Source organism: Pleurodeles waltl, chromosome 11 (assembly GCF_031143425.1).
Source record: "Pleurodeles waltl isolate 20211129_DDA chromosome 11, aPleWal1.hap1.20221129, whole genome shotgun sequence".
Classification (NCBI taxonomy): domain Eukaryota; kingdom Metazoa; phylum Chordata; class Amphibia; order Caudata; family Salamandridae; genus Pleurodeles; species Pleurodeles waltl.
This window is the reverse complement of record NC_090450.1, coordinates 340,448,674-340,476,416: the sequence shown is the minus strand read 5'-3', so window position 1 is coordinate 340,476,416 and position 27,743 is coordinate 340,448,674. Positions and strand designations below refer to the sequence as shown.

The window sequence follows — 27,743 nt, the reverse complement described above, 5'->3', positions numbered from 1 at the left end:
CAATTACTCAACAGGTGTTCTTTCACAAATAAATTGTACAGCCCATCATAATTACTTACACCACTGCCTTGAATCCAACCATCTAGTGTTTTCACTGAGTAGTCAACAAAGTCAACCCAGGTCTGGCTCGAGGATTTTTGAGCCCCCCTGAACCTAATCCTGTACTCCTCAGTGGAGAATCCAAAGCCCTCAATCAGGGTACCCTTCATGAGGTCATAAGATTCTGCATCTTGTCCAGAGAGTGTGAGGAGTCTATCCCTACACTTTCCTGTGAACATTTCCCAAAGGAGAGCACCCCAGTGAGATCTGTTCACTTTTCTGGTTACACAAGCCCTCTCAAAAGCTGTGAACCATTTGGTGATGTCATCACCATCTTCATATTTTGTCACAATCCCTTTGGGGATTTTTAACATGTCAGGAGAATCTCTGACCCTATTTATATTGCTGCCACCATTGATGGGTCCTAGGCCCATCTCTTGTCTTTCCCTCTCTATGGCTAGGATCTGTCTTTCCAAAGCCAATCTTTTGGCCATCCTGGCTAACTGGATGTCCTCTTCACTGGGGCTATCCTCAGTGATTTCAGAGGTGTTGGTCTCTCCTGTGAGGGAACCAGCATCTCTGACTATTATTTTTGGAGTCAGGGTTTGAGGGACCCTGTTCTCTCTAGATAGGACTGGTAGGGGGGAATTGTCCTCCAAGTCACTATCCTCTTCCTCTGAGTTGCCACCCTCAGAGGGGTTGGCCTTTTCAAACTCTGCCAAAAGCTCCTGGAGCTGTATTTTGGTAGGTTTGGGGCCCATTGTTATTTTCTTTATTTTACAGAGTGACCTTAGCTCCCTCATCTTAAGATGGAGGTAAGGTGTGGTGTCGAGTTCCACCACAGTCACATCTGTGCTAGACATTTTGCTTCTAAAAGTTGGAATACTTTTTAAGAATCTACAACTGGTTCTAGAATCTAATTCAAACTTTTACAAACTTTTAAACTCTAAAAGAAATGCTAAACAGGATCTAACACAAGGCCCTAGCAGGTCTTTTAAGAATTTAGAAAACTTTTCAAATTGCAAAAATCAATTTCTAATGACAATTTTGGAATTTGTCGTGTGATCAGGTATTGGCTGAGTAGTCCAGCAAATGCAAAGTCTTGTACCCCACCGCTGATCCACCAATGTAGGAAGTTGGCTCTGTATGTGCTATTTCAAAGTAAGGAATAGCATACACAGAGTCCAAGGGTTCCCCTTAGAGGTAAAATAGTGGTAAAAGAGATAATACTAATGCTCTATTTTGTGGTAGTGTGGTCGAGCAGTAGGCTTATCCAAGGAGTAGTGTTAAGCATTTGTTGTACATACACATAGACAATAAATGAGGTACACACACTCAGAGACAAATCCAGCCAATAGGTTTTGTATAGAAAAATATCTTTTCTTAGTTTATTTTAAGAACCACAGGTTCAAATTCTACATGTAATATCTCATTTGAAAGGTATTGCAGGTAAGTACTTTAGGAACTTTAAATCATAAAAATTGCATGTATACTTTTCAAGTTATTGACAAATAGCTGTTTTAAAAGTGGACACAGTGCAATTTTCACAGTTCCTGGGGGAGGTAAGTTTTTGTTAGTTTTACCAGGTAAGTAAGACACTTACAGGGTTCAGTTCTTGGTCCAAGGTAGCCCACCGTTGGGGGTTCAGAGCAACCCCAAAGTCACCACACCAGCAGCTCAGGGCCGGTCAGGTGCAGAGTTCAAAGTGGTGCCCAAAACACATAGGCTAGAATGGAGAGAAGGGGGTGCCCCGGTTCCGGTCTGCTTGCAGGTAAGTACCCGCGTCTTCGGAGGGCAGACCAGGGGGGTTTTGTAGGGCACCGGGGGGGACACAAGTCCACACAGAAATTTCACCCTCAGCGGCGCGGGGGCGGCCGGGTGCAGTGTAGAAACAAGCGTCGGGTTCGCAATGTTAGTCTATGAGAGATCTCGGGATCTCTTCAGCGCTGCAGGCAGGCAAGGGGGGGGTTCCTCGGGGAAACCTCCACTTGGGCAAGGGAGAGGGACTCCTGGGGGTCACTTCTCCAGTGAAAGTCCGGTCCTTCAGGTCCTGGGGGCTGCGGGTGCAGGGTCTCTCCCAGGTGTCGGGACTTTAGGTTCAAAGAGTCGCGGTCAGGGGAAGCCTCGGGATTCCCTCTGCAGGCGGCGCTGTGGGGGCTCAGGGGGGACAGGTTTTGGTACTCACAGTATCAGAGTAGTCCTGGGGTCCCTCCTGAGGTGTTGGATCGCCACCAGCCGAGTCGGGGTCGCCGGGTGCAGTGTTGCAAGTCTCACGCTTCTTGCGGGGAGCTTGCAGGGATCTTTAAAGCTGCTGGAAACAAAGTTGCAGCTTTTCTTGGAGCAGGTCCGCTGTCCTCGGGAGTTTCTTGCTTTTTCGAAGCAGGGGCAGTCCTCAGAGGATGTCGAGGTCGCTGGTCCCTTCGGAAGGCGTCGCTGGAGCAGGATCTTTGGAAGGCAGGAGACAGGCCGGTGAGTTTCTGGAGCCAAGGCAGTTGTCGTCTTCTGGTCTTCCTCTGCAGGGGTTTTTCAGCTAGGCAGTCCTTCTTCTTGTAGTTGCAGGAATCTGATTTTCTAGGGTTCAGGGTAGCCCTTAAATACTAAATTTAAGGGCGTGTTTAGGTCTGGGGGGTTAGTAGCCAATGGCTACTAGCCCTGAGGGTGGGTACACCCTCTTTGTGCCTCCTCCCAAGGGGAGGGGGTCACAATCCTAACCCTATTGGGGGAATCCTCCATCTGCAAGATGGAGGATTTCTAAAAGTTAGAGTCACCTCAGCTCAGGACACCTTAGGGGCTGTCCTGACTGGCCAGTGACTCCTCCTTGTTTTTCTCATTATTTTCTCCGGCCTTGCCGCCAAAAGTGGGGCCTGGCCGGAGGGGGCGGGCAACTCCACTAGCTGGAGTGTCCTGCTGGGTTGGCACAAAGGAGGTGAGCCTTTGAGGCTCACCGCCAGGTGTGACAATTCCTGCCTGGGGGAGGTGTTAGCATCTCCACCCAGTGCAGGCTTTGTTACTGGCCTCAGAGTGACAAAGGCACTCTCCCCATGGGGCCAGCAACATGTCTCGGTTTGTGGCAGGCTGCTAAAACTAGTCAGCCTACACAGATAGTCGGTTAAGTTTCAGGGGACACCTCTAAGGTGCCCTCTGTGGTGTATTTTACAATAAAATGTACACTGGCATCAGTGTGCATTTATTGTGCTGAGAAGTTTGATACCAAACTTCCCAGTTTTCAGTGTAGCCATTATGGTGCTGTGGAGTTCGTGTTTGACAGACTCCCAGACCATATACTCTTATGGCTACCCTGCACTTACAATGTCTAAGGTTTTGTTTAGACACTGTAGGGGTACCAGGCTCATGCACTGGTACCCTCGCCTATGGTATAGTGCACCCTGCCTTAGGGCTGTAAGGCCTGCTAGAGGGGTGTCTTACCTATACTGCATAGGCAGTGAGAGGCTGGCATGGCACCCTGAGGGGAGTGCCATGTCGACTTACTCGTTTTGTCCTCACTAGCACACACAAGCTGGCAAGCAGTGTGTCTGTGCTGAGTGAGAGGTCTCCAGGGTGGCATAAGACATGCTGCAGCCCTTAGAGACCTTCCTTGGCATCAGGGCCCTTGGTACTAGAAGTACCAGTTACAAGGGACTTATCTGGATGCCAGGGTCTGCCAATTGTGGATACAAAAGTACAGGTTAGGGAAAGAACACTGGTGCTGGGGCCTGGTTAGCAGGCCTCAGCACACTTTCAATTGTAAACATAGCATCAGCAAAGGCAAAAAGTCAGGGGGCAACCATGCCAAGGAGGCATTTCCTTACAGTATGGCACCCACTTGAGAGACTGTGGCCTTGCACTCCCCAGGACAAAGACCAATGGGTATGTTGCCCCCTCCAGGTCCGGTAGTGTTGTTCCATCTGCCGGCTGAGGTACCTGCCCATTTTCCAACTGATGCCCTTGCAGTGTTATCTCTGTGTTGCTGCAGGAGACAAGTTGGGCCTTGGACTTTGGCCTGTGGCCCACGCACATTGAGGACTGGGCAGTGTCCCTTGAACTGTACATATGTATATACCATTAGATTGAATTTTCTTATTTCTACTTTATATTATTACACTCACTTTCATCTATTCCTGTTGTCCTTGCATTATTCCCGAGGGGTACGGGGTAATTATGTTTTATTATTGCATCTGATTGTGTCTATGGTGTTGGGGTGTGTGTGCTGCTTGTGTGTGTCACTCTCTTTTTCCTTCCCCCCTCCCCTGTGTGCTGGGCGGCTGTAATCACCGGCGTCATCTTCGCAGTCGTTGGAGTCCGTGGTGGAGCAGGACGTAGAAGATCATTGGAAAGATCTGCAGCTCGGGCTCCATGGCGGCGTTGTTGTTCCCTGTGTCTCCAATGGTGAGTCCTTTCCCTTTTGTGCAGTGTTTCCGCCAGGCTTTTGATGTCATTGGTACCGCCCCGGAAAAGATGGCGGACTGGGTTGTCTTAATGCGGTGGGCGGAACATTGGCTTCTGCCTGGCTGTTGGCGGCTACTGCCATGGTGGCTGTTGTTTCCTCCCTAGCAGGCGGTGTGGTAATGTGGCAGTCTATCTGAGTCCTCACTGCCATGGTCATAATTTGGCGGTAATTACCGCCAGCCTGTTAGCGGTATTACCACCACTTTATCACCGATCGCCAGGGTTTGTATTGAGGGCCTAAATATACTAGGCAACATATGCTTTAGAAGAAGCATACATGTTTTTGCCAAATGTATCAATCTCCTCTGGAGTTGATTAGCAGCTCTAATGCTGAAGGCTCAGACAGTGACTTCCAAGTATCCCATTGATTCTTACCCACACCACCAAATGTCCAGCTTACGTTCAGGTCAGATGTGAAAGTTGTTAAAGGCCATTCGACAGGGAATATTAGATGCCAAAGTTTATTAATCATAATTATGCATCCAGATTACAAAAGCTGAATAATGAAGTAAAAACCTGGATAAAGAGTTGAATGCATTTGTTGGTAAAGAGTGCTGAGTTGACACCACGGAAAAGACTGTGGAGACTCAAGGGTGTAAGAATAAATAACATAAGTGTTTGGCATAAATGTGATGACCTTGAGAATACGTCTCATGTTGCACCTTTTTATTTTAGGAGTTCTTGAGGTGATACAGGGGTCTGGCAATGGGTGGCATCATAGGTTATGATGAATAAATGCATTTCAGAATTGTCCTTCTATTGTGTGCCATGGCAGCCATGTTTGGTCAATCTTCATACAGTTGCATCAGGTTCTATTCCCTTTTCCAGAAAGAGGACAATTATTGTGCGCTAATCAGGAGAGGGGCATATCACTGGTGTGTGACAAACATCAGTTTGCTACTCGTCTGGGATTCTCCTTTTCCATTTTTCCAGACATGCCATAGGAAACAGCAAAGAGGTAAAAGGAAATGTGAGGGTTTCTCTTATTATTGATTTTTTTGCCAATGTAATCCTCCTATGTGTTTATAAGTAATTTGAAAACCAATTGGAATGGAAAAATGTTTTTCTGTGATTCTTAAGGCTTTTCTCACAAAGATTATTTTTTATGTATTACCTTTGGTTTTGGGGTGGGGCGCTGGAGGCTGGAGAAAGCTCTGTGTTGTGTTCTCTTCATTGGATGGAATGCTAGGCATCACAATTTGAGTATGTTAAGTAAGACTGATAGATGGTTTCCTCATGCAAGCTTCTCTTGATCTAAAGGTAGAGATCGGAAGTGGAGTAGGACTGAGTGCTGAGAGATAAGTGAAAAAAGTGTCACAAGTCAACTATGGAGTCAAGTGTGTTTATTTTTTTTTATACAAAATCAACAGGTTGTTCAACCTGCAGTGAATTTTTTCAATAATGTGTGAAAAAATAAGGCCTTACCCGTGTGTTTGGTGAAGGAGAAAGCAGACTTATGTTTTCTTCAGCACACTCACCTTGCACCACATTTAGCATCAATATTAAAGGTATGTTGCTGGGTAGATTACATCATTCATTTTACTACTACCTTGTCTGCAAATTGGGGAGCTGCCCTACTGAGTCAAAAAGAGGGCGTTTTGGAGTAGAGCACTATAACGTGGATAATAAGGAATGTTGTATTATTGCTTAGCTCTTCAAGAAAGATATATCATTGTAACCTTTTATGTTCTGAATCTTGATGATCCTGCTTCTCTTCAAGAGCTGCATTAGTGATAACTCAGTTTCCATCTCCTGTTAAAGTGTACCAGGTACAGATTTCAGTTTAGATGTTTAGAGTTGATTTGTATGGGAATACATTGGGCCCCTGCGCAAGTAGAAAGAATAATAATTTGTTTTATAAGCTGAAGTTTGAAAATGTCCTTGCAAAATAATGACTGTGACTTTTTTTGTGGATGTTCCGTGGCTGTGGAATCCCAGGTGAGCCAGATTACACCTTCTTCAGTAATAGGTTTCATAGCTGTTCGAGGACAGTTTATCTTTTGATCAGAGATGCTACTACTGGGAATAAACCCATTGGGGTTTTTCATAATGTTTTGAGGTTGGAGGGAATGCACTCGGGGACCTGCACAAAACGTACACTGCTCGAGTTAGATTAAATATATCTCTAAAGACCTATTTTTAATGCAACATGAGGGAAATCTTTGATATTAGCACACTGAAATGTTGTGTGCTCCATTGAAAACAATGGAGTGCTCCGGGCTTCTAATGGCCGGTAGAAGCCCAGACCTCCAACATTCCAGTGTTTTTGTTCACAGCTATTGCTTTTATTTATTAGAACATTCTGCCCTCTAGTGGAAGAATGTTCTTACAGCCTTTCCTAGCTGTGCTATACCGGCATTAAAGTCCCACTCCCCTGTTAAAGGCCCTCGCCTTTGGCTCAGGCCTTTAACGCTGGAGTGGCCCTTTATTGGACCCATATAGCCCGATACAGCAGGTTGTAAGGCTATATTAATAATGGAGCAACTAAAATATACGTGTTCTGGGAATCATTCAAGACAGATTGCCAGTGATTTGTCTTGGTTGAGACTGATTTTAGACCATGTGTCAGGGCACAGGGCGCTGCGGAGGTCGGGCCGATCCTGGAGTCCCCCTTTGGAACTCCAAAAAGCCTGTTTCTGGGTAACACTCGACAATGTGATGATGTCATCGGGGGTCCCGCTGGAAAAGCCAGAAGGAGGACTGCAGTGTTGTTGGAGACAGAGTCGGAGGAATGTGAGGGTGCGAATAAACGGGCGCAGAAGAGCGGAGAGATCCAAAGATGACGTGTGGGGTGGACAGAGGAGAGCCGAAGAACTCAAAATCCGTGTCAGAGAATAGGGAGGGTGGAGAAGCCAGCCCGCTCCTGCAGGTAAGGGACTACAAATATGTTCTGTTAACAAAATTAATTGAGAAAGTCAGTAGGGAGCGGGGAGGAGGGCTGGGCACCACCAAACGTAGCACATAGGGGAATAAGAAAGAAAAATAAAAGACGACAACCAGGACATATTTGTATTTTTTTTTTTTGTATTTTTTTTTCCTGTTCTTTCCACTTTGTTTGAGCACGGACATTGGGCTTTTGTGCTTCCACCTGGGGTGAAAATAAAGAGAACAGTTATTAGATTTAAATAACTGCAATATTAAAGGACGCAATTATACCTGTCTGTTACGGGCAGCAACTTTTCTTTCTTGAAAGGGCGGGGCACAGCAACCGAGTCCTTTCCGGTGCGTTTGTTCTAATTATCACTAGTCTTTTCCACATTCCCCTTTAGTAACCACAACCCCAACTATACCTGGACAACAGGAAAAGCACTTAACGATAAGAAAAAAATAAAAAATAAAGAAAGTAAAAGAAACACCTGATAGGGGCTTCTTGCTCTGTTTCCTCACCCTTCTCTTGCTGGCCACTGGACACCGAACCAACGGCAAAGCCTTGCATACCTGGGAAAAGATAAGAAGGGAAAAGAGATCATCAAGTGGAGAGAATAATCAAGTCCTGGCAAAAAAAAGTCCTAAAAACTATTTAATTGAATAAACGAACATACTGAACACCCATATTTTGAGAGTACCACTTTTTCTATAGAGGAAGAAGTATTCAAACCCTCCCTGGTTCGGGTAATTTCCTGTAACAGTGGTGCCAGAAGTGGGATTAGAAGTGGTATACAAGAGAGAACCATGGAGGGCAAACCAACCCGGGCAGACATTATAACCCAGTTAGCTGAGGGACAAAGATGCCAACAGCTGTTATGTAAAGAACAGGTCAAGGAGGCTCGATCTGATAAAGACACGTTGCAGAATGCATTGAAAAACCAAGGCACTATAATGGCTAGTAACCATTTGTTCCATGAGACGGCCCAGGAGAAACTCACTGAGACTATCGCCACCACTAGGGTACACCCCACGGTACTGAACTCGGTCAATAAAAAATATAAGGAAGGAGAGGATCCAGATTCCTTTTTCATTAACTACGAAAGAGTTGCCATGTCAGCAAATTCGTCCCGGGAGCAGTGGGGTCAATAAATCGATCTGCTGTTGACCAGGGCTTTACAATCGGCCTATCAGGCGGTCCATCCGGGGGGGGTGACCCCTTATAGTTATATAAAAAAAGCAATATTAGGATGGGTGGGATTAGACAAGGAGAGCTATCGGCTCCGTTTTCGTTGGATCAAATGGAATCCCTCGGAGAATCCCCAAGCACTGTTTTATAGAGTGCAGGATGAGGGATGTAAATGGCTAAACCCCACAGCATGTACCAAAGAGGAACTCCTACAGCCATTCTATTAGAACAATATTTAGAAGCTTAACCCACAACCACCAGAAATTGGATAAGACAACATCCTGATGTTAGCATATCTTCTGCAATTGAGCTAGCCTGTGCATATCATAGAGGTCTGAACTTCCGAAGTGCCACAGGAAGAAGCTTACCCTCAGTTAAAAAGGCCCCACACACTCCCCCCTCCCCCCCTATGAAGAGTCCTACTGAACTCCCCATGGACAACACCCCAGCTCTATGTTTTCCGATTAAAGAACCCTTCTCAACCCCGCAGTGTTACAATTGTGCAGAGTGGGGACACATAGCAAGGAATTGTCCTCACAAACGCCAAACAGCTGAACCTATGGAGATATGACCTACTAAAGGGAGGGTTTTGTGGGCCGGCGGTACAACTCCTAGATATATGGCCCGCCTGTCTGTAAACAATTTGTCTAAACAAGCCCTATTAGATTCTGGATGCAGTCAAAGCGTCATTAACGAAAAGCTGGTTAAATTGGAACAATGTTTACCGGGAGAAAAGGTGCTCATAACATGTGTACATGGGATTAAGAAAATATATCCCATTGTAGAGATTTCAATAAACTGGAGAGGTTGGGAAGAGAGGATTAAGGTGGGAGGTATACTCGATTTGGTAGAGGACTTCATTATAGGTATGGATTATACAGCCTTCCATTACTTATTAGATAGTATTCAACTGCAAGGCTCCATGGAGTCATGGTTACAAAAGGGCCCTTTCTCCTGGGAGGACATTGAACATTCCAAAATGAAGGAACACATGACAAAAAGTCAGAAAAGAATCCAAAAAAACAGCGTATCGAGTGAAGGGCACTAGCAATGATACAAATCCTATTCCTGAAGGGAAAAGAGTACTAACCGACTCAGGGGAATTCAGGATATGCCAAAGGGATGACACACGCTCAAAAACGCTTGGACTACAGCCAGCTCTAACCATACAGATCAGGTGGGCCCCTATTTTTGGATCCAAAATGGGTAATTGTATAGATGTGTCTAACACCAAGGAACCCCAAAGAAACAGCTATTGGTTCCCCCGGGCTTACAGGGAACAGGTACTGCATTTAGCCCATAGACAGGTGGGTGGAGGGGACATTTTGGTCGAGATAAAACAGAAGAATATCTACTATGATGTTTCCATTGCCCAGGAATATTTGGAGATATTAGAAGACACTGTAGAGCATGTCCCAAGTGCCAATTGGTTTACCCTATTAATGAACCAAGAACGCCACTATTTCTCTTACCCATAATAAAAACACCTTTTTCCCGAGTAGGTATGGATTTGGTGTGTCCATTGGTAGGTTCTTCTAAGGGTTATCAGTACATACTGATTTTGGTGGATTACGCTACAAGATATCCAGAAGCTATTCCCCTCACTAGTATGACGACCAAGAGCATAGCGCAAGCAATGATTTTTTTTTTCTAGAGTTGGGTTCCCTAGAGAAATTCTTACAGATCAGGGAACTCCATTCATGTCTCGACTAATGGCAAAAGTCTGTCAGCTTCTAGGAGTTCGACAAATAAGAACATCGGTTTACCACCCACAAACAGACGGTTTGGTTGAGAGATACAATAAAACATTCAAAACTTTGTTCAGAAAAACCATACCGGAAACAGGGATAGACTGGGATAAGAAATTACCATTAGTCTTATGCTATCGGAACTCATGTTCAGGGTTCCACAGGACACAGTCCCTTTGAGCTGTTATTTGGGAGGCAGCCAAGAACACTATTGGACATGGCTGCAGAACAATGGGAGGAGACCGACGAAGAGTCTCAGAACATTTTAATATATACCAGAGAACTAGAAGAACATTTGAACTCAGTGTGGGAAGAAATAAGAAACCACCTGGAAGAGAGTCAATAAAAACAAAAGAAGCAGTATGACGTACGCAAGAAACTACAAGATCTAACTATAGGCAGCAAAGTACTAATCCTCTTACCCACAGCAGACCACAGCAGACAAACTACTAGCTAAATGGCAAGGACCTTACCGTGTTATAGACAAAGAAAACCTGTTACATACAAAATAGAAATTCCCGAAGGTTCAAATAAAAGCCAGATTTACCACATTAATTTGCTAAAGAAATGGGAAGAGAATGGGATTCCAATTACTACGAACACAGCTTTATACTTTAGGAAAACACAACCCCTAGAGATACCAGTTCTTGTTACGCTTGAAGAAGAAGGACGGGGAATAGAATCCACCTATGGGGTAGTATTAACGGAAGACCAAAAAGCTCAAATAAGGACAGTAGTGGACAACAATAGAAAAGTATGTTCAAAAGTCCCCGGCAGAACCAACTTAATACAACACCACATTAGAACCGCCGAAGAAAAGGTATCTCAGCAAAAACTTTACCGCCTTCCGGAAGTCTACAGACAGTTTATAGAGGAAGAGGTAAAAGATATGTTAGAAGCAGGTATCTGAGAACCCTCCTCTAGTCCATGGTGTTCCCCATTGGTTTTGGTGCCCAAACCAAATGGAAGTATCAGATTTTATATCTACTTTTGCCAGCTTAACTGTGTCACAATTTGATACATATTCTGTGCCTCGGGTAGATGACTTAATTGAGTGTCTGGGACAAGCCAAATACCTAATCACCTTAGATCTGACAAAAGGGTACTGGCAAATATCTCTAAACCCCCACAGATAAAGAGACAACAGCCTTTTTTGTGCCGTCAGGGCTGTACCAATTTACTGTATTAACTTTGGGTTACACGGTGCCCCTGCAACGTTTCAGAGATTAATGGATGTTGTGTTAAAACCACACCGAGAATATGCAGCCGCATATTTGGATGACATTGTTATCTATAGCCAGACATGGCAACAACACATCGAACAATTGTCCAAAGTTGTACAAACTCTACAGAAAGCAGGGTTGACTACAAATGCAGAGAAGTGTAACATAGCAGAGTCCTCTATCACATACCCGGGTTACGTCATAGAGGGTGGAAATACTAAACCACAAGTCGATAAAGTCGAGGCTATAAAGCAGATACCCGTACCCCAAACCAAACGAGACAGAAGAGCGTTTTTGGGAATGGTAGGGTACTATAGGCAGTTCATTCCTCATTTTTCCACCATAGCAGCCCATTAAGCACCCTGCTAGAAAAAACCTGACCAAACAAGATATCTTGTTTGTCCGATGATCAGTATCGAAGCCGTATGACCCTCAAAACCCTCCTCACTACCAAACCTGTTCTACAGTGTCCTAACTTTAAGAAACAATTCTATTTACAAACCGATGTATCTGATCAAGGGATAGGGGTGGTTCTTTCGCAGGAAGAGGGACGTTCACACCCCATTGTGTGCATTAGCTAGAAATTATTGCCTAGCGAGAAGAACTATCCCACCAAAGCAAAAGAATGTTTAGCCATCAAATGGGCTATTGAAGCCCTCCAATACTACTTATTAGGAAGACCCTTTGTACTTCTCACTGACCATGCCCCATTGACAAAACATAAGGATACAAATGCACGGGTTCTCCAGTGGTTCTTATCCCTACAACCTTTTATGTTTCAGGTCAAACATACTCTGGGCTCTTTGTTAATGCTGACTATTTGTCGCAATATCCTATGGACTCATGGCTACAGCAGCCACACTCTGGGGAGAGCGAGTGTGCCAGGGCACAGGGTGCGGCAGAGGTTGGCCCGATCCTGGAGTCCCCACGGGGAACTCCAAAAAGCCTATTCCTGGGTAACCCTCGACCATGTGATGATGTCATTGGGAGTCCTGCGGGAAAAGCCGGAAGGAGGAGGACTGCGGCGTTGTTGGAGACAGAGTCAGAGGAATGCGAGGGTGGGAATAGATGGGCGCAGAAGAGCGTAGAGTGGACTGGAGAAAATAATCCAAAGACAACGTGTAGAGTGGATGGAGGAGAGCCAAAGAACTTGAAATCCGTTACAGAGGAGAGGGAGAGCGGGGAAGCCAGCCACGTCTCTGGAGGGACGTGTCTCCTGCGGGTACGGGACTGCGTATGCGGTCCGTCAACAAAATTAATTGGGAAAGTCAAGACGGAGCAGGGAGGAGGGCTGGGCACCACCAAGCACAGCACATAGGGGGATAAGAGAAAAAAAAACAACAACCAGGACATATTTATTTATTTAATTTTTCAGTTTTCTTGTTCTTTCTACTTTGTTTGAGCACTGATGTGAGCTTGCGTGTTTCCACTTGGGGCGAAAATAAAGAGAACAGTTATTCGATTTGAATAACTGCAATATTGAAGGACGCAATTATACCCGTCTCTTAGGGGCATTACCTTTTGTTTCTTGAGTGGGTGGGGCACATCAACTGAGTCCTTTCCGGTGTGTTAGTTCTAATTACCACTAGTCTTTTCCCCCTTTCGCCTTTACTATCCAAAACCCCAACTATACGTGCACAAAAGGAAAAGCACTTGATAATAAGAAAAATTGTACAAAAAAGCTGGCAGGTTTAGGAGAAGTAGGAGAGTGCTAAAAAATACAGTATATGTTTTTTATGTGACTAATCTTTTATTTGAATAATTTTATTGTTGTCGGTAATTATAGTGCTTTTTCTTTATTCACCAAATGTTTTATTATGTATATACTGCTTTTTTGGTTTTTCAAACCGAAAAAAAGGACTCTTATTATTAGTCTGTGTGTCTCATCTTGTCATCTTTTTCCACAGTGGTTCCGAAGTGCTGTCGTCAAAGAGGATGCTATGCCGGAGGGCCTGATGATGCTACTCTTCTCCAACATTGATCCAATCTATGAATTCCATAGAGGCTTCCTGAAACAGATTGAGCAACGGTTAGCCTTATGGTAAGCATCAGTCTTAATCAGTGTATTTGCTTGAGCCACCAAGATTTATGTAACTGTCTTCGATAGTACTCCTGGACTGTGTTGATTTAGTGCACTTTACACTGCTACACATTACCATACGCTGTTTTCAATTTTAAAACATAAGATAATTCAATAGTCAACAAAATTGCAATGTTTCATAAAAACAACAGTAAATGAGCCTGTATTTTCCCCTACAGTATAGTTGCAATTTTGTCAGAATCTAGCAGTAATTGCAACTTTTGTAGATATTTTCTTTAGGTAGGAAGTGGACTTATTCATGATGTTGAGAAAGAAATCTCTGGCAGGCTTATTTGGAGGGATTTATTGCACCCTCTGTTTCCCTCTTAACTAGTCACTGAGTCGCTCGTGGCTTTGATGACACTTCTCATCACTAATGCACAGTGGTCAGAAACTACTAGTCGAATATGAGCATTAGAAACATATTTCCTGTTTTGTTTGTTTGGTTGAATATCAAACGTTTACCACAGAACCAACCGTGGTGATTAAATGAAAGGACGTCTGTTTTTAAGTAAAACCCTGATTTCCGGCATTAACTTTAATGACATAGAATCCTAAAATCGAATTTCAACCCCATTAGAACCATATACATTGTGAACGGAAAATGGATTACCATTAACTTTTAAATCAAGAAGTATCAATCTCCTGTAAGTTAATATCCAGATTTCAAGATTTCTCACATATGACTGCAACACCATTCTTATTTTTCAGAGCAGATACATGAGCAACAATGGGCCCAACCAATTTTTACAAAAAAAACAAAAACCTAATGTATTTATCATTTAAACAGGTTTCTTCTAGTAATGCAATTGACATTTCATTTGTGAATGGACTATTTGTCTTTTAATAGGGTCCCTAAAGCTCTCATAATTCCACCAGGTAACACTAATGTTCTGTCTTAGTGCCCCACAAATAGTCCAGCTTGCAGGGTCAAGCTGACCAAGACAGAACAAACAGCTGTGTCACGAGACAGCTGATAGGGAGAAATGTGAACAAAACCGTTTGATGGAAAAACTCAAGACTGAAGGATTTTACAAACTCCCCTTTGGCTGAATCTAAATATGCAATGCCACATATTAATGAGAAGGGACATAGAATCTGATTGGCAGTAAGTGAAAAGTCTTGAATGTTAATGCACCACAGACATCTACAAAAAGTATAGAAAGCTTCTGATTGTAACAATGCCCGTGGCTTGCTTGTTCTTGTACTCTAAGAAATGGCAATAAAAATATCTAAAAAAAAAAAAAAAATATGGAAAGCGCTGGGGAAAGATGGTTTGACCTTTCTAGATTCCAAAGTAGGCTCCAGCCCCATGTGGCTTCAGGATTCGAAGTTGATAATTAAGGTATGCATGCTGTGATGGGATTTATATACAACACTGGGTTATCATAGGCTCTGAGAGCATTTTTAACTTCCTGCAGAGGAATTTGAGGCTACAACATCTATACTCAGACCTCAGTCTGTACCTGGGCTTTACAGAACCAAAGTGTGAGCCATCCATGAGATAAGATAAATAACCTCGGGAAGGAGGAAGGTATTTTATCAGTGGAAACACGAGCTAGGACTTATGTTAAAGTATGAATAAAAGAGCACAACACAAAGATGTTAAGGGTTGTATATTTACACTTATTCACTAACAACGTACTCTTCCAATACACCCATAATAATGAGCTCCTTTTTGGCGTAGGTTAATCTGAATACAGAGGAAAAGTGATTAATGAAAATAAGGTTACCTATCCATGTCTGGCTTCATATCTCTGTTTATCTTTTGGTCATTTTCCTTGTTTTAAATAGGATATGAAAACATAATTAATATTAACCTAACAGGCTGAAAATGGTACTAAATTCAGAAAAAGGTTTTAACCTGACCTGGAAATCGGCATGCGTTTGAGTTTTTAATGTCTCTTATTTTACGATCTCCATATTCCACCCAACTTCCCACTCCTCCCTCTGCTTCCCTTTTCTCCTTGCTTCATTTATGTACATTGGCTTTTTTTATTTTTATTAACGTCTTTCATTCTCTAAATGAAGGCAAGCCACAAGTTAAAATAAAAAATGAAATTTAGTTTGATTAAGGGAATATTTCAGTGCAGAAGGTGCCGACCACTTCAGATTATCCTTCATTCAGGAATCAGCTAATAGCGTACAAAAAGTATGTGTGTATGGTTTGTCCTTTTTTCTTCTTTATATATTTCTTTTTATTGTTCAATTAGAATAACTGCAAAATTCAATGCAGAGGGTATGCAGCATGCACATTTATTTTAACCATTTGTCTTCCTATGTGGTTGTGATAATCAGTAGTCTCCGTCACCAAGTGTCCATTATCATAGCTATCAATAGTGTTGAATGTGCTATTGCACATGGACACTGTGGTGTTGGGGTTCCATATAAATGATGGCTATGCTTAGCTGCCCAACCAGTGGACAGGTGCTGCAAAGACCAGAGAAAGCAGAGCCCCTCAAGGACATAACTATCAATAGTATATGTATATGACAGTGCAAAGCCCTAAGTGCAACAAGTGTACCCAGATGTGAGTCCCATGCTCACTGGAACAAAGCTGCACCTGACTTACAAGCCCCAATCAGAGAGATACTGGTATTGAGTTGCGTGTTTCAGTTCATTGAGGACCTGGACTGGCAGTTGAAGCTGGACTGTTCCTATTGGAGAAGCATCAAGACTGATTTGGACATGGCGGGTTTAAACTGAGGTGGCATTGTGTGCAAAATATTGATGGACTGGGATGTGCCCCCTTCTCTTCCATGATTATCAGTGGCTGATATTAAAATAAGCATTGCATTCAATACTTTTTTGTAGTGCTGCTGGTACACTGACACCGGGTCCCTGAGGTGTTAAGAGCCCAATAAACCAATGGTTGGTTGTATTTTAGTGTCTATTTAGTCTACTGGGAATGTGAAGGTGGGTCAATTTACTTTGCACCAGCACCCATAGCTCCTCTGCTGCACCACTTGAAAATGTCTTCTTTCAGCTGTATGCTCCTGGGGAATAATCTGGTCTTTTGTAAATGGGTGTGCGCAACAAAGCCATTTCATGCTGCACGCCTAGTAATATGTATTCTAGATTCTCTAGAACACTGCGTAAAAAAATCAGCATTCTAGAACCCCTGTCACTAAGAACTTTGTCAATGTGCCACCACAAGACAGAAAACTAGCTGGACTTCAAAAACCTTGCAACCACTGAGCAGTACTTGAGTGAGATGCATTTCAGGTAACCATCAGTTTTGTGAAACATCACATGTATGGTTAGTGGAACTAAAACTCTTTCATGTTTGAAAGCAAACTCAAGAAAACTAGGAAACAACAAATATATTTTAAGAATGTATTTCAAAATCAAAATCCCATCCTAGTGCACACAGAATGAGTTGTATATATAAAAAAAACACAATAGTAGCTGCAATGTTTATGAATAATGTAAACAGCACAAAATATTCCAACATATTGGCTATTTAGCCACTTATCAATCCCACCTTTAAATCTTTGTTTTACTAAAGTAAACTCAGTGACATAAAAGCCTAATTCAAGTTTCAAAGATCGTTCACGTGCTCATACCACTTTTAAATAATACAATTATTGTTCAGTACAGCACACTGTATGTTATTCTCGGCTGCACTGGGACGAAGGCTGATAGGCTGCCAGCAAGAGAAGACTTGAATGCGCCTTCTGGTGACTTTTTGCAGAAGTGGGTAAAACCATTCTGCATGGCCTGTTCTGTCTGTTTTCTGGTACAAAGTTCCTTTCTAGCTCTTCACACTTTGTTCATAACATATATATTATGAACAAGATAATATTGAATCTTTTAGAATAAACAATTAGCAGAGAGTGGCCTGATACCCTTTTACTTATTTTCATTCTCTGAAACCATGCTTTTTGAATTATAATATCAAAGCAGAAATACAATTATCAATTCTCATAAAACCTTGTTCATGACTTAGTAATATTTATTTTATATTAGAAAAGTCAACTCGGATTAAATACTGGGACTGTGTTCCAGTAGACCTGATTATCATGCTGCAAAGAAAAGTGACATTAAACAAGCATGCATTTTATATTTGTCGTTTATACGTTAATGATTAACATGTGTAGCCTTAAAAAATATCATAACATGGTAAAATAATATGGTAATTGTAACACTACTACATTTTGGTCCTTTACATGATCTTTGAAGTGTATGTGGATCATTCTCATTGACTTTTGTCCACAATGTATTTTTCATTCTAAGTGTTACCACTTAATGGTTCCCGAATTTTAAGTGAGTAGAAAAATGTGGATATATGTTTCTCACCTTTGAACTTAATCTAAGCGCTTCAGCATTACGCAGTTTCTCACGATTCACCAGAGCAGAGAGACAATAAGCCACCCTCAGCACCTAGCTGGGGAAATATAGATTAGTGCAACAAGCATTACTATTAATCAATGTATGGAAAGATGCAATATTTCTGACCTTCATCACACTGATAACATCGCACTAGCTTTTAGGCTAATGAAGTAAACTGAAGTTAGGAGCCAGGGACCGGCTAGGAGGACAGCAAAACAGGATGCAAGCTGTTAGTTCTAACATGTGTCTAACGTAATGACTGTTTGCTAATTTTTTCACAAATCCTTGTCAGGCTACCCTCTTGCCCCTCGCCCCCAAAATTGCAACACACAGCCTTTGAAAAAGGGTCAATGGCATGTTTAGGTCTCACCCAAGACAGTGCATGTGCTGTCTGTTGAGAGACCGTATATTAGTTTACAGTGGGTTTAAAGCCAGCCCATGCTTTAATATTCGTAGGGCCCATTTGCTTGCCTCTTATTTGATGGCTCATGTAGGCTTTACATTGAATTTGTCCCTCTCTTGGCACATGGATAAATTACTGTGTCCTTGCTCTGCCCGTTTGTTTGGTGCTACTTTTATTTTATTTTAAGTTAAGCACTCTACGAGACTGCATGTGTTTTTCCAGCTATCTCCCTTTTGTGCTTCTCTGCCCCCTCCCCCAATCTCTGAGGTACTCTATCTCACAGTAGTATGCTTCTGTACTTTCCCTCCACCCTTTTCTTCATGTTGGTCTGTAACAATGTGTGCATCTCTGCCACCCCCGGATCTCATTATTGCACTGTCTCGCTGTATGCTTCTTTGTCCCTGCCATGTTTCAGTTCCCTATGTTGCTCTGTCTCATTGTATGTTTCTTTGCTCCATCTGTGCTCCCTCCCATTCTTGTTGCTCTGTCTTGCTTTGTGCTTCTGTGCTCCCCTGTATTGCTTAGGTCACCTTGTGCTTCTCTGCCCCTCAGTGTTGTTTCTTTTCCTTGTGTTGCTTCCCCCTTGCCCAAATCCCCCATTTTGCTTCCTCCCGACTGTGTTCCCAAATTAGCAGGATATTTAAATGTCTTTTGCAAGTGGTTTATACCCTGGTTCCAGTCAAACACATTGATCCGCAAGCAGCCTCATTTTTGCCACTGAATGTCTTTCCAAGTCTTCCAGTATTGACACTGATACCGATCCTTCACTTTCTGAATTACTTAGGGATGGAGATACTTTTGGAAACAGTAGAACACAAGGACAACCTTCGGCTTTGTATGAATCTGATAGAAGCTTTAGTTAAAGGCTTTCATGTTGTAAAGGGCAGAGATGAAAAACACTTCCCCCTTTACGCTTACTCATACTCTGATGAAGGTCCCTGTTTGGTTGGGTCCCCAGAACACCAGTGAACGTATTCCTCCTAGTGATGCTGTTGCTGATTGTCCCCTGGAGGCCTGTTTGGAGCACAATTTTTCCTTTTAAGGCAGCCATGTGCAATGTGGCAGAGGTCTTTGAATTGTACTGCAGAGGTAAGGATGAACATATTGACAGAAATCCTCCAGCCGTGATAGTGTGTATGTATATGTGTGTGTGTGTATATTAATATATTCACAGGAAAAAAAGACAAAGGTTACAGGGACGTTATAGTTAGTTTCACCTTTTACACATACAAAACCATAGAAATTCAGCAGTTATAGTTATACTTATGTTAAAAAAAAACTATAATTTGTAGCCTAAAATTACTTTACAGCATGAGCTATAGTTTCTTCAGATAAATATAACCATAGCTGCTGAATTTCTACTGTTTTGTGTGTGTAAAATGTGAACTTAACTGTAACCTTGTTTTTTGTGTGAATTTCTATGTTTAATAGAAAAGTAATATGTAATTACCATACGTTAATCTAACCACTGCTGTGCATAGTCTTTAGAGGAGTTTTGGTGCCTGAATGGGTGCATTTTTTTTCAATGTGTGCGGGTACTTTTCGCAAAGTTACACTGGGGGCTGCACTGAGCATGGCAATAGGATCCGTGAATCCTTCCTGAGGCCCTCCCCCCACAAAAAAAGCTTTTGGGTCAATTACTTGCCCAGGAGGGGTCCCTCACATACCCCTCCATTTGTCCTATGGGGTCAGGATACTTGTGTCCCGAACCTTATGTCATTATTCACATTGTTCCCCCAACACCCTACACCCAGGCCGACCAGGAAACAAAATGGTGGACTCAGCTTTTCTCTCAGGATGCGGTCAGCCAATCTAGGCCCTGCTTTTGGCTCCAGATCCAGAATCCACTGCAATTTGAACAATGGCCGTCCATGTCATTAGATATACATTAATATTTTTCCTGTATTAACTCGGAAACTATTGAACAGATTTACACCAAATTGCAAAAAGTACTTTTTCTGGACTAAGACCTAGCTTTCTCCTAAATTTGGTGTAATTCCTTCCAGCAGTTCGGGCTATAATCTTGTTCAAAATCGCCAGGGGAATTTGCATGGGGAAAACATGTTTTTGGACCCACCATGTTCTCTGCAGCTACTTGAAGAATGACTTCAACACTTTCAAGCCAGCAGCTGAAGTGAGTGTTAAACTAATTTTGAAAAATTAATGAAGATTCGACCCCATAGGACATATGAAGGGGTCCCTTAAAGACCCCTCCTTGGCAAAACATTGCCCACTTATTTTTTTTTCAGCCGATCCATGGATCCTCCTCGCATCCTTGGGAAAAGCAAGCCCTGATTGACTGGCCACAACCTGACAGAAAAGTTGTGGCTGCTATTTGTTTTTCTCGCATAGGCTGGGGGTGGTAAGCATAAAGTGTAAAAACATGTAAGGGGTCAGGATACAGATATCTTGCCCCCATAGGACACAGGGAGGGGTTCCAGAACACTGCCCAATTATATTTTTAGTCTGATCTGCAGATCCACTGGGGGGCTCAGGGCAGCCCCTGGAGGAAACTTGTAAAGGTTCCACGAATCTGAGGAAAAAAATGGAATAAAAAACCCTGTTGACGCACCAAACCCACTGTGCTAGGCCAAAGGTCAAGCGCAGTATGGGTTTGTGTGTATACAAGATGATTGGTTGCATGCAGCCAACCTCTGGCTGTGTGCAGCGGTGGTTATATTATCATGCGCACTTTAAAAAAAAAAAAAAAAAAGAAACATAGAAATTCACTGATAAAACCAAAAGTTACAGGGGTATTATAGTTAGGTTAAGGTTTTACCCATGCAAAACCATAGAAATTCAGCGTTTATAGTTATACTTATAGTTATACTTATCTGAAGAAGCTATAACTCATGCCGGAAAGTAACTTTGGGCAATGAGTTATAGTTTCTTAACATAAGTATAACTATAATTATAACTGTAACTGCTGAATTTCTATGGTTTTGTATGGGTAAAACGTCGACTATAATGTCCTTGTAGCCATTGGTTCTTTCAGTGAATATATTACCTACTGGCGGTAGTTAGGACCTAGTTTCCATAGAAAAAGCATTTTTTGACTTGCCTATATCTTTGGCGTTGTTTATCGTATCTTCACAAAATCTTCCAAAAAAAGTGTCAAGTTGGTTCTTGTTGTGCATGAAACGTTTTGGGACAATTAGTCAAGGGGGAGCTGAGAAAAGGTGGGTGTAAAAAAATAAAAAAAAGTGTTTCCCACGTTACTTCCAAAAGACTCTTTAGTCATGCCTAAGGCGTGAAATTGGCCTAGGGAGGGGGGGCCACATGGCCTCCTCCTTTTAGAGTATTTATTTGGCCCGAGGAGGTGGTGGTCTGGGAGATCCGCGCAGCCCAAGCATTTAAAAAAATAATAATAATAATCTAGCCCTGGGGAGGTGGTAATCCCTGGGCTGGGGGGGATTTGCGGACCCCACCCACTTTATTTTATTGCTTTAACCCCTTTGGAGGTGGTGGTCCCCAGGGCCCGAGGAGGGGCGCTCATCCACCCCTTATATAATATAGCCCCGGGGATGTTGTTAGCCCTGGCGCCCACTGGGTTCCCCGATGGCCCCCCCACATAAAAAAAAAAAAAAAAAAATATATATATATATATATATATATATATATATATATATATATAATATATATATATATATATATATATATATATATATAGTCCCAGGGAAGTGGTGGTCCCCGGGGCCTATGAGGGTCCTCGTTGCCCCCCACTTTATTTTATTGTTGTTGCCCAAGGAGGAGGTGGTGGTGCCTGGGAGAGGGTTGTGCAGCCCCCTCAAAAGTATAAAGTTGTTGCCCTGGGGAAATGGTAGTCCCAGAGGCCTGGGGAGTTCCAAAGGCCATGAGTTGTGCACGGTTGGGTGGTTATAGAGGGTTGGCTGCAGGGCCTGGCATTCAACCATCCTCTGCCATGCACAGGCTCAGGGCTTGGATGGTTATAGGGGTTGGCCCCAAGGCCTGGCCACAGGCCAGACCCTGCAGCATACCCCCATCCCACACGGCAGAAGGTGGTGTATGGCGCAGGTTTGAGTGGTCTAGGGGTTGGCTGCAGTCCAGGCCCTGCAGCCAACCCTGGATGCGTTTGGCCAAAGGCCGTTCGTGGCACAGGGAGCAATTAAGATTACTTAAGTAAAAATAAAACCATATAAATTAACTGAATAAAACAAAGGTTACAGGGATGTTATAGTTAGGTTCTGAATTTACACACACAAAACCATAGAAATTCAGCATTTATAGTTATGGCTATCTCAAGAAACTATACCTCACGCCCGACGGTAACTATAACTCTCGCACTGTACGCTATTCCACTGTATGCTACTCCACTTTACTGTAATCCACTCTACGCAACCACAGTGTATGCTATTCAACTTTATGTTGCTCTATTGTATGGCATTTTCCTCCACTCTGTATAATTCAGCTCTGTAAAAGTCTACCATATTTCAATTCACAACATACTACCCCACTCTATCCCCGTACACTCCAGTGTACAACACTCTATTCCACTATACAACACTTTTCTAAACAACACAGCGCTTCACCCTAGTTTATGAGACCCCATGCCAATTTATAACTTTACTACCTACGCTACGCCAGTAAACTCCACGCCACCTTACTGTATGCCACTCTATTGTACTTTACTCCACACTGCTCCACTCAACCCTATGCCACTCTATTGTACTTTACTTCACACAACTCTCCTCCACTGTACAAGACTTTACATCTCTATACGCTACCATGCAATAATCCATTTTACGTAACTCCACTGTTTCACACAATATGCAACTCCACTCTACTATACTATATGCCATTCTGTGACACTTTACTCCTGTCTATACCCCTTCATTCCAGTGTACAACACTGTACTATACTGTATGCCTATATACAACACTCTACTCAATCTACTTTGATACTTTAGTTCACTACATGACAGTGTATGCAACGCTTTGTATGCCACAGCACTCCATTTTACTGCACTCTACTTTGATATAGTACTGCACTGTATGCCACTACAATCTACACCACTCAATAACATTTTACTCTATTACACTATATGCCAATCCCCCTCTACAACCCTGTACTATACGGTACACCACTCCACAAAATTCAACTAGACTGTATGCCACTCTACTCCACTACAGTCTGCACCCCTTTCAAATACTGTACAACACCCCACTACATTGTACTGTTCAGTTCTCCAATTGACACTTTACTCAACTGAATAATATGCTACTCCATTCTACTGCACTCCATGCCACTATAGTCTGACACACCATTCCACTCTTACTCCACTCTACAGTACCCCACACCAATGTACTCTAATACACTCCACTTTACCATCCTTTATTCCACTCTACATCACTGTACTATATTCCAGGCCGCTCCACTGTGACGCTTTACTTCACTGTATGCAACTCTAGTCTACAACATTGAAATATACTTGACTCTGACACATTACTCCACTCTATGCCCATCCACTCTTTGCCACTGTACTACTCTGTATGACCCTCAGACACGCTACTCAACTAGTCTGTACAATATGCCACTCTACTATATGGCACAGCACTCCACTTTATGACACTCTCTTCCACTGTACCCTGAAACACCACTTGACGATACTCCACTCTGACACTCTACTTCCCCGTACACCACTATACTCCGCTCTAACAGTGTACAACACCCTACTATATTGCTCGACAGACCTTTCAACTGTACAACTCTCTGCTTTGTATGCCACACTTGATTCCTTTATATGAGACATCATGCCACTACACTTTATAGCACTTCTACTACAGTGTACAATATGCAATTACACTCTATTTCACCCTTTTCCAATATAGAACAATACTCTGACAATAGACTTTACAGCTCTCTCCTCCACTGTACTGTATGACATGCCACATAACTCTCACTTGTGACACTGGAATCTATGGTTTGAAACACATTATAATAAAAATTTTTACAAAACATTGGAATTCAATGGAAAAAACAAAGGCGAAAGCTTAGTTATAGTTAGGAAAACTCATTTTCCCTACACAAACCACATTTAAACTTCAAAAAATCTATAGTTCTACTTATAACATTTATTAATAATTTGTCCACCACCTTCAAATCATTATAAGTAATGGGCCTCTTTACACACTCTTTTTAGCGTGCTAACCAGACAGCACTAACTATAACTTGCCACTCTACCATGCATTTTGTTGTGACAAATAATGAAATTTGAGAAGTTATAAGTGTTATGAATGCTATGATTTCACATGCTATAAGTGATGTAGTATGCAAGGGTTTAAAAAAGGAATGTAAAAGGCATGAGTTATCGTTAATGTAGTGTGGTGAGTCATGTGACATGAGTATGTTTGGAAATGCATAAATTAAATTGAGGGTGGTACATAATTTATATTATATATACATATGTGTGTGAGTGTGTTGCAAATGGCACTTTCTGCAGGGTCATACCTAGACTTTTTTGCCTCGTTCCTCCTATTTTTTGTGACCAGTTTTTTTGGGCTTTAGGACTCTGGGCACTTTACCACTGCTGATCAGTGCTAAAGTGCATATGCTCTCTGTGTAAATTGTATTGTTGATCAAATGCTACTAGTGGGCCTGCAGCACCTGTTGTGCCACCCCCATTAGTAGCCTTGTAACCATGGCTCAGACCTGCCACTGCAGTGTCTGTGTGTGCCGTTTTAAACTGCCAATTCGACTTGGCAAGCGTGCCCACTTGCCAGGCCTAAACATGTAAGGCACCCCTAAGGTAGGCCCTAGGTAGCCCCGTGGGTAGGGTGCAGGGTATGTTTAAGGTAGGACATATACTAGTGTGTTTTATATGTCCTGGCAGTGAAATACTGCCAAATTCTTTTTTCACTGTGCAAGGCCTATCTCTCTCGTAGGTTAACATGGGGGGCTGCCTTAAAATATCCTTAAAGCGCAGATTCCCTTTGAGAGCAGACAAAAATGTGGAGTTTAGGGTCTCTGAACTCACAATTTGAAAATACATCTTTTAGTGAAGTTGGCTTTTAAATTGTCTGTTTGAAAATGACACTTTTTGAAAGTAGTCATTTTCTTGCTTAAACCATTCTGTGACTCTGCCTGTTTGTGGATTGTCTGTCTGGGTCAGTTTGACAGTTGAGCTCTTTTGCACCTCTCTAGACAGTGACACGAAGGAGGCAGGGTGGAGCCTGCATATCCTGATAAGCCATCTGAGCTAGAGGGGAAGTAGGAATGGCCATTCACACCTGAAAGGACTGTCCCTGCCCTCACACAACACAGTCTCCAACCCACTGCTGTGTGTCTGGGGCCTGGCCTGAACAAGGAAGAATCTTGCAAACACATGAGACTTTGCTTTGAAGTTTGCCAACTTCAAAGGCAGAAACAGTTATAAGAAGACGACCCAAAACCCCAGACTTTAGAATCTTTTTGGAATCAAGAGGAACCTCTTCCCAGGAGAAGAGCTGTAGGAAGAGTACTGGCCCTTTGCTGTGTTGCTTTGCTGGACTAACCTGCAGTTGCTGCTTCTGCCTGACAAGAGTGCAAAGGGTAAACTTTGCTGTGTGTCCTGCTTGAGGAAGTTCTCCAAGGGCTTGGAGTTGAGCTTGCCTCCTGTTGGAAGTCTCAGGGATATCAAAGACTTCAGTTTCTTCTTCCTACAGCACTGGGAACTGTGTGTTTTGTGCTGTTTAAGGAGAAAAACCACTGCAACACCGTTAACGACGCCGCTGGCCTGCACCATGACCAGCTGACGCCGCACTGCCCCTCTTCGTGCAGCGACCCTTTTATCACTGACCCGTCATCGGACGACTTCACCGAGCCGCTGCTCGCACCGCGACCTATCGGCCCGCACACCAGCATCACCTGCTCACACTGCAACCTGGGCATCCCTGATGACACCACTCCTGCTGACACCGGCACCACTGCCTGCACCGTGGCCTGTGGACACTGCTTGTGAGGTACACGAAGCACCGCCCTGTAATGCACCACAGCCCCGGTGCACCGATGCCAGCACCATCGACTCCAGTGTCGTCACCAGGCACCCCTGCCTGCACCGTGGCCTGTGGACACCGCTCGTGAGGGTCACAAAACACCGTCCAGCCCCACACCGCTGGCTTGGGCATACCGATGACAGTGCTTCAGCAACAACAACTCCACAACTACCTGCACCGTGACATGATGACACTGCAAGTCGCACCACCCCGCTCCACACAGAAGCCCTGGTCTCACTGGCGCCACTGGCACCGTCACCGAGCCGCTGCCTGCACCGTGACCTGTGGGCACCACACGTCGCATTGTCCCACTTCACATCACAACCCCGACGCCATCCACACCAGCGATCCTGACTTCATCAGCCCAGAGTTGGATCTGCAACACATGTGACTTCAAGGGTCTGACGACCCCCGCACCGACTCCGGAACCGACAACACAACATCAGTGACGCCGCTCACCGTGAGGATTACGATGCCCTGCAATTCCAAAGGTACTGTTTTGTCAGTCTTCCGACACTGTAGCTGGCACGCAACGCCCCAGCTGGCCTGAACTGTTGGTTTTTGTTGATCACAACGCCATGATAGCCCCAGGTGGAGCTATTGACTTCAGGGAACTGTTATTTTGAGTAAATCTTGCAAAATTCATGTCTTTAACACTGTATGTTAGATTTGTTTTGTTTTGGTCCTGTTTTACACAGATAAACATATTTCATTGCCCTTCGGGGCAACCGCGCCCAACTTGGGCCTGGTTGGCCTGACCAAAGGTATTGTCGAAGCCTCATGCACCGGACCCTGTTTAGATTCTGCCCTCGGTGCCACGCCAAGTATCCTGTGTTTATCTCCGGATTATCGAGAGGATACCTGTAAAGCCTGTAAATCCTTCTGTTCAAAAAAGACTTTAAGAGACCGAAGAGCCCGAAGGTTAGAGATGTTGTCGAGAAGCACTGAATGCCTCGACGCAGAAAAGGAGGAGATGATTCACACTGCCGTCTCCGTTCGGGGATCCGATTCTGAACAAGAGTCCAACGTTGACCAACCACTAACAGCGGGCCAGCATGTGAGTATGCTTGCCCCGACCCAAACCAAGCCCAAACACAAAGCCTCAGGAACGCTACTGCCGGAAGGCCATGGCTCTACCCGTTAAAAAGCGACCGGTGGCCAAGTAACATCTTCGGCACCGAAAAAGGCCACACCCGTAACAAAGCCTTCGGACTCGAGCCGAGGCACAGGCTCCGAAATCATACAACACCGACCCATCGAGTCAAGACCCCGAAAGTCACTTTCGGAACCAAGGCCAACAGCTACTCCAGGCCCCTCGGTGCCGAAAAAAACGGCTTCGGAACCAAAAAAAACATTCCTATACAGAGGAGCATGGACTTTCAAAACAATTAAAAGAAAGCCATAGATTTGAGGAGGAATTGCAACAA

General features: G+C 43.5%; 1 protein-coding gene across 3 annotated transcripts in view; it reads left to right on the top strand.

The window, feature by feature from the left end:
• Window positions 1-27,743, top strand: part of FARP2 (FERM, ARH/RhoGEF and pleckstrin domain protein 2) — a 1,575,889-nt gene that overhangs the window by 995,139 nt on the left and 553,007 nt on the right. For all 3 annotated transcript variants that reach the window (XM_069213633.1, XM_069213634.1, XM_069213632.1), the window contains exon 16: window positions 13,418-13,551. In XM_069213633.1, coding sequence (XP_069069734.1) covers window positions 13,418-13,551 — 134 coding nt within the window. The remainder of the gene's footprint in view (window positions 1-13,417; window positions 13,552-27,743) is intronic.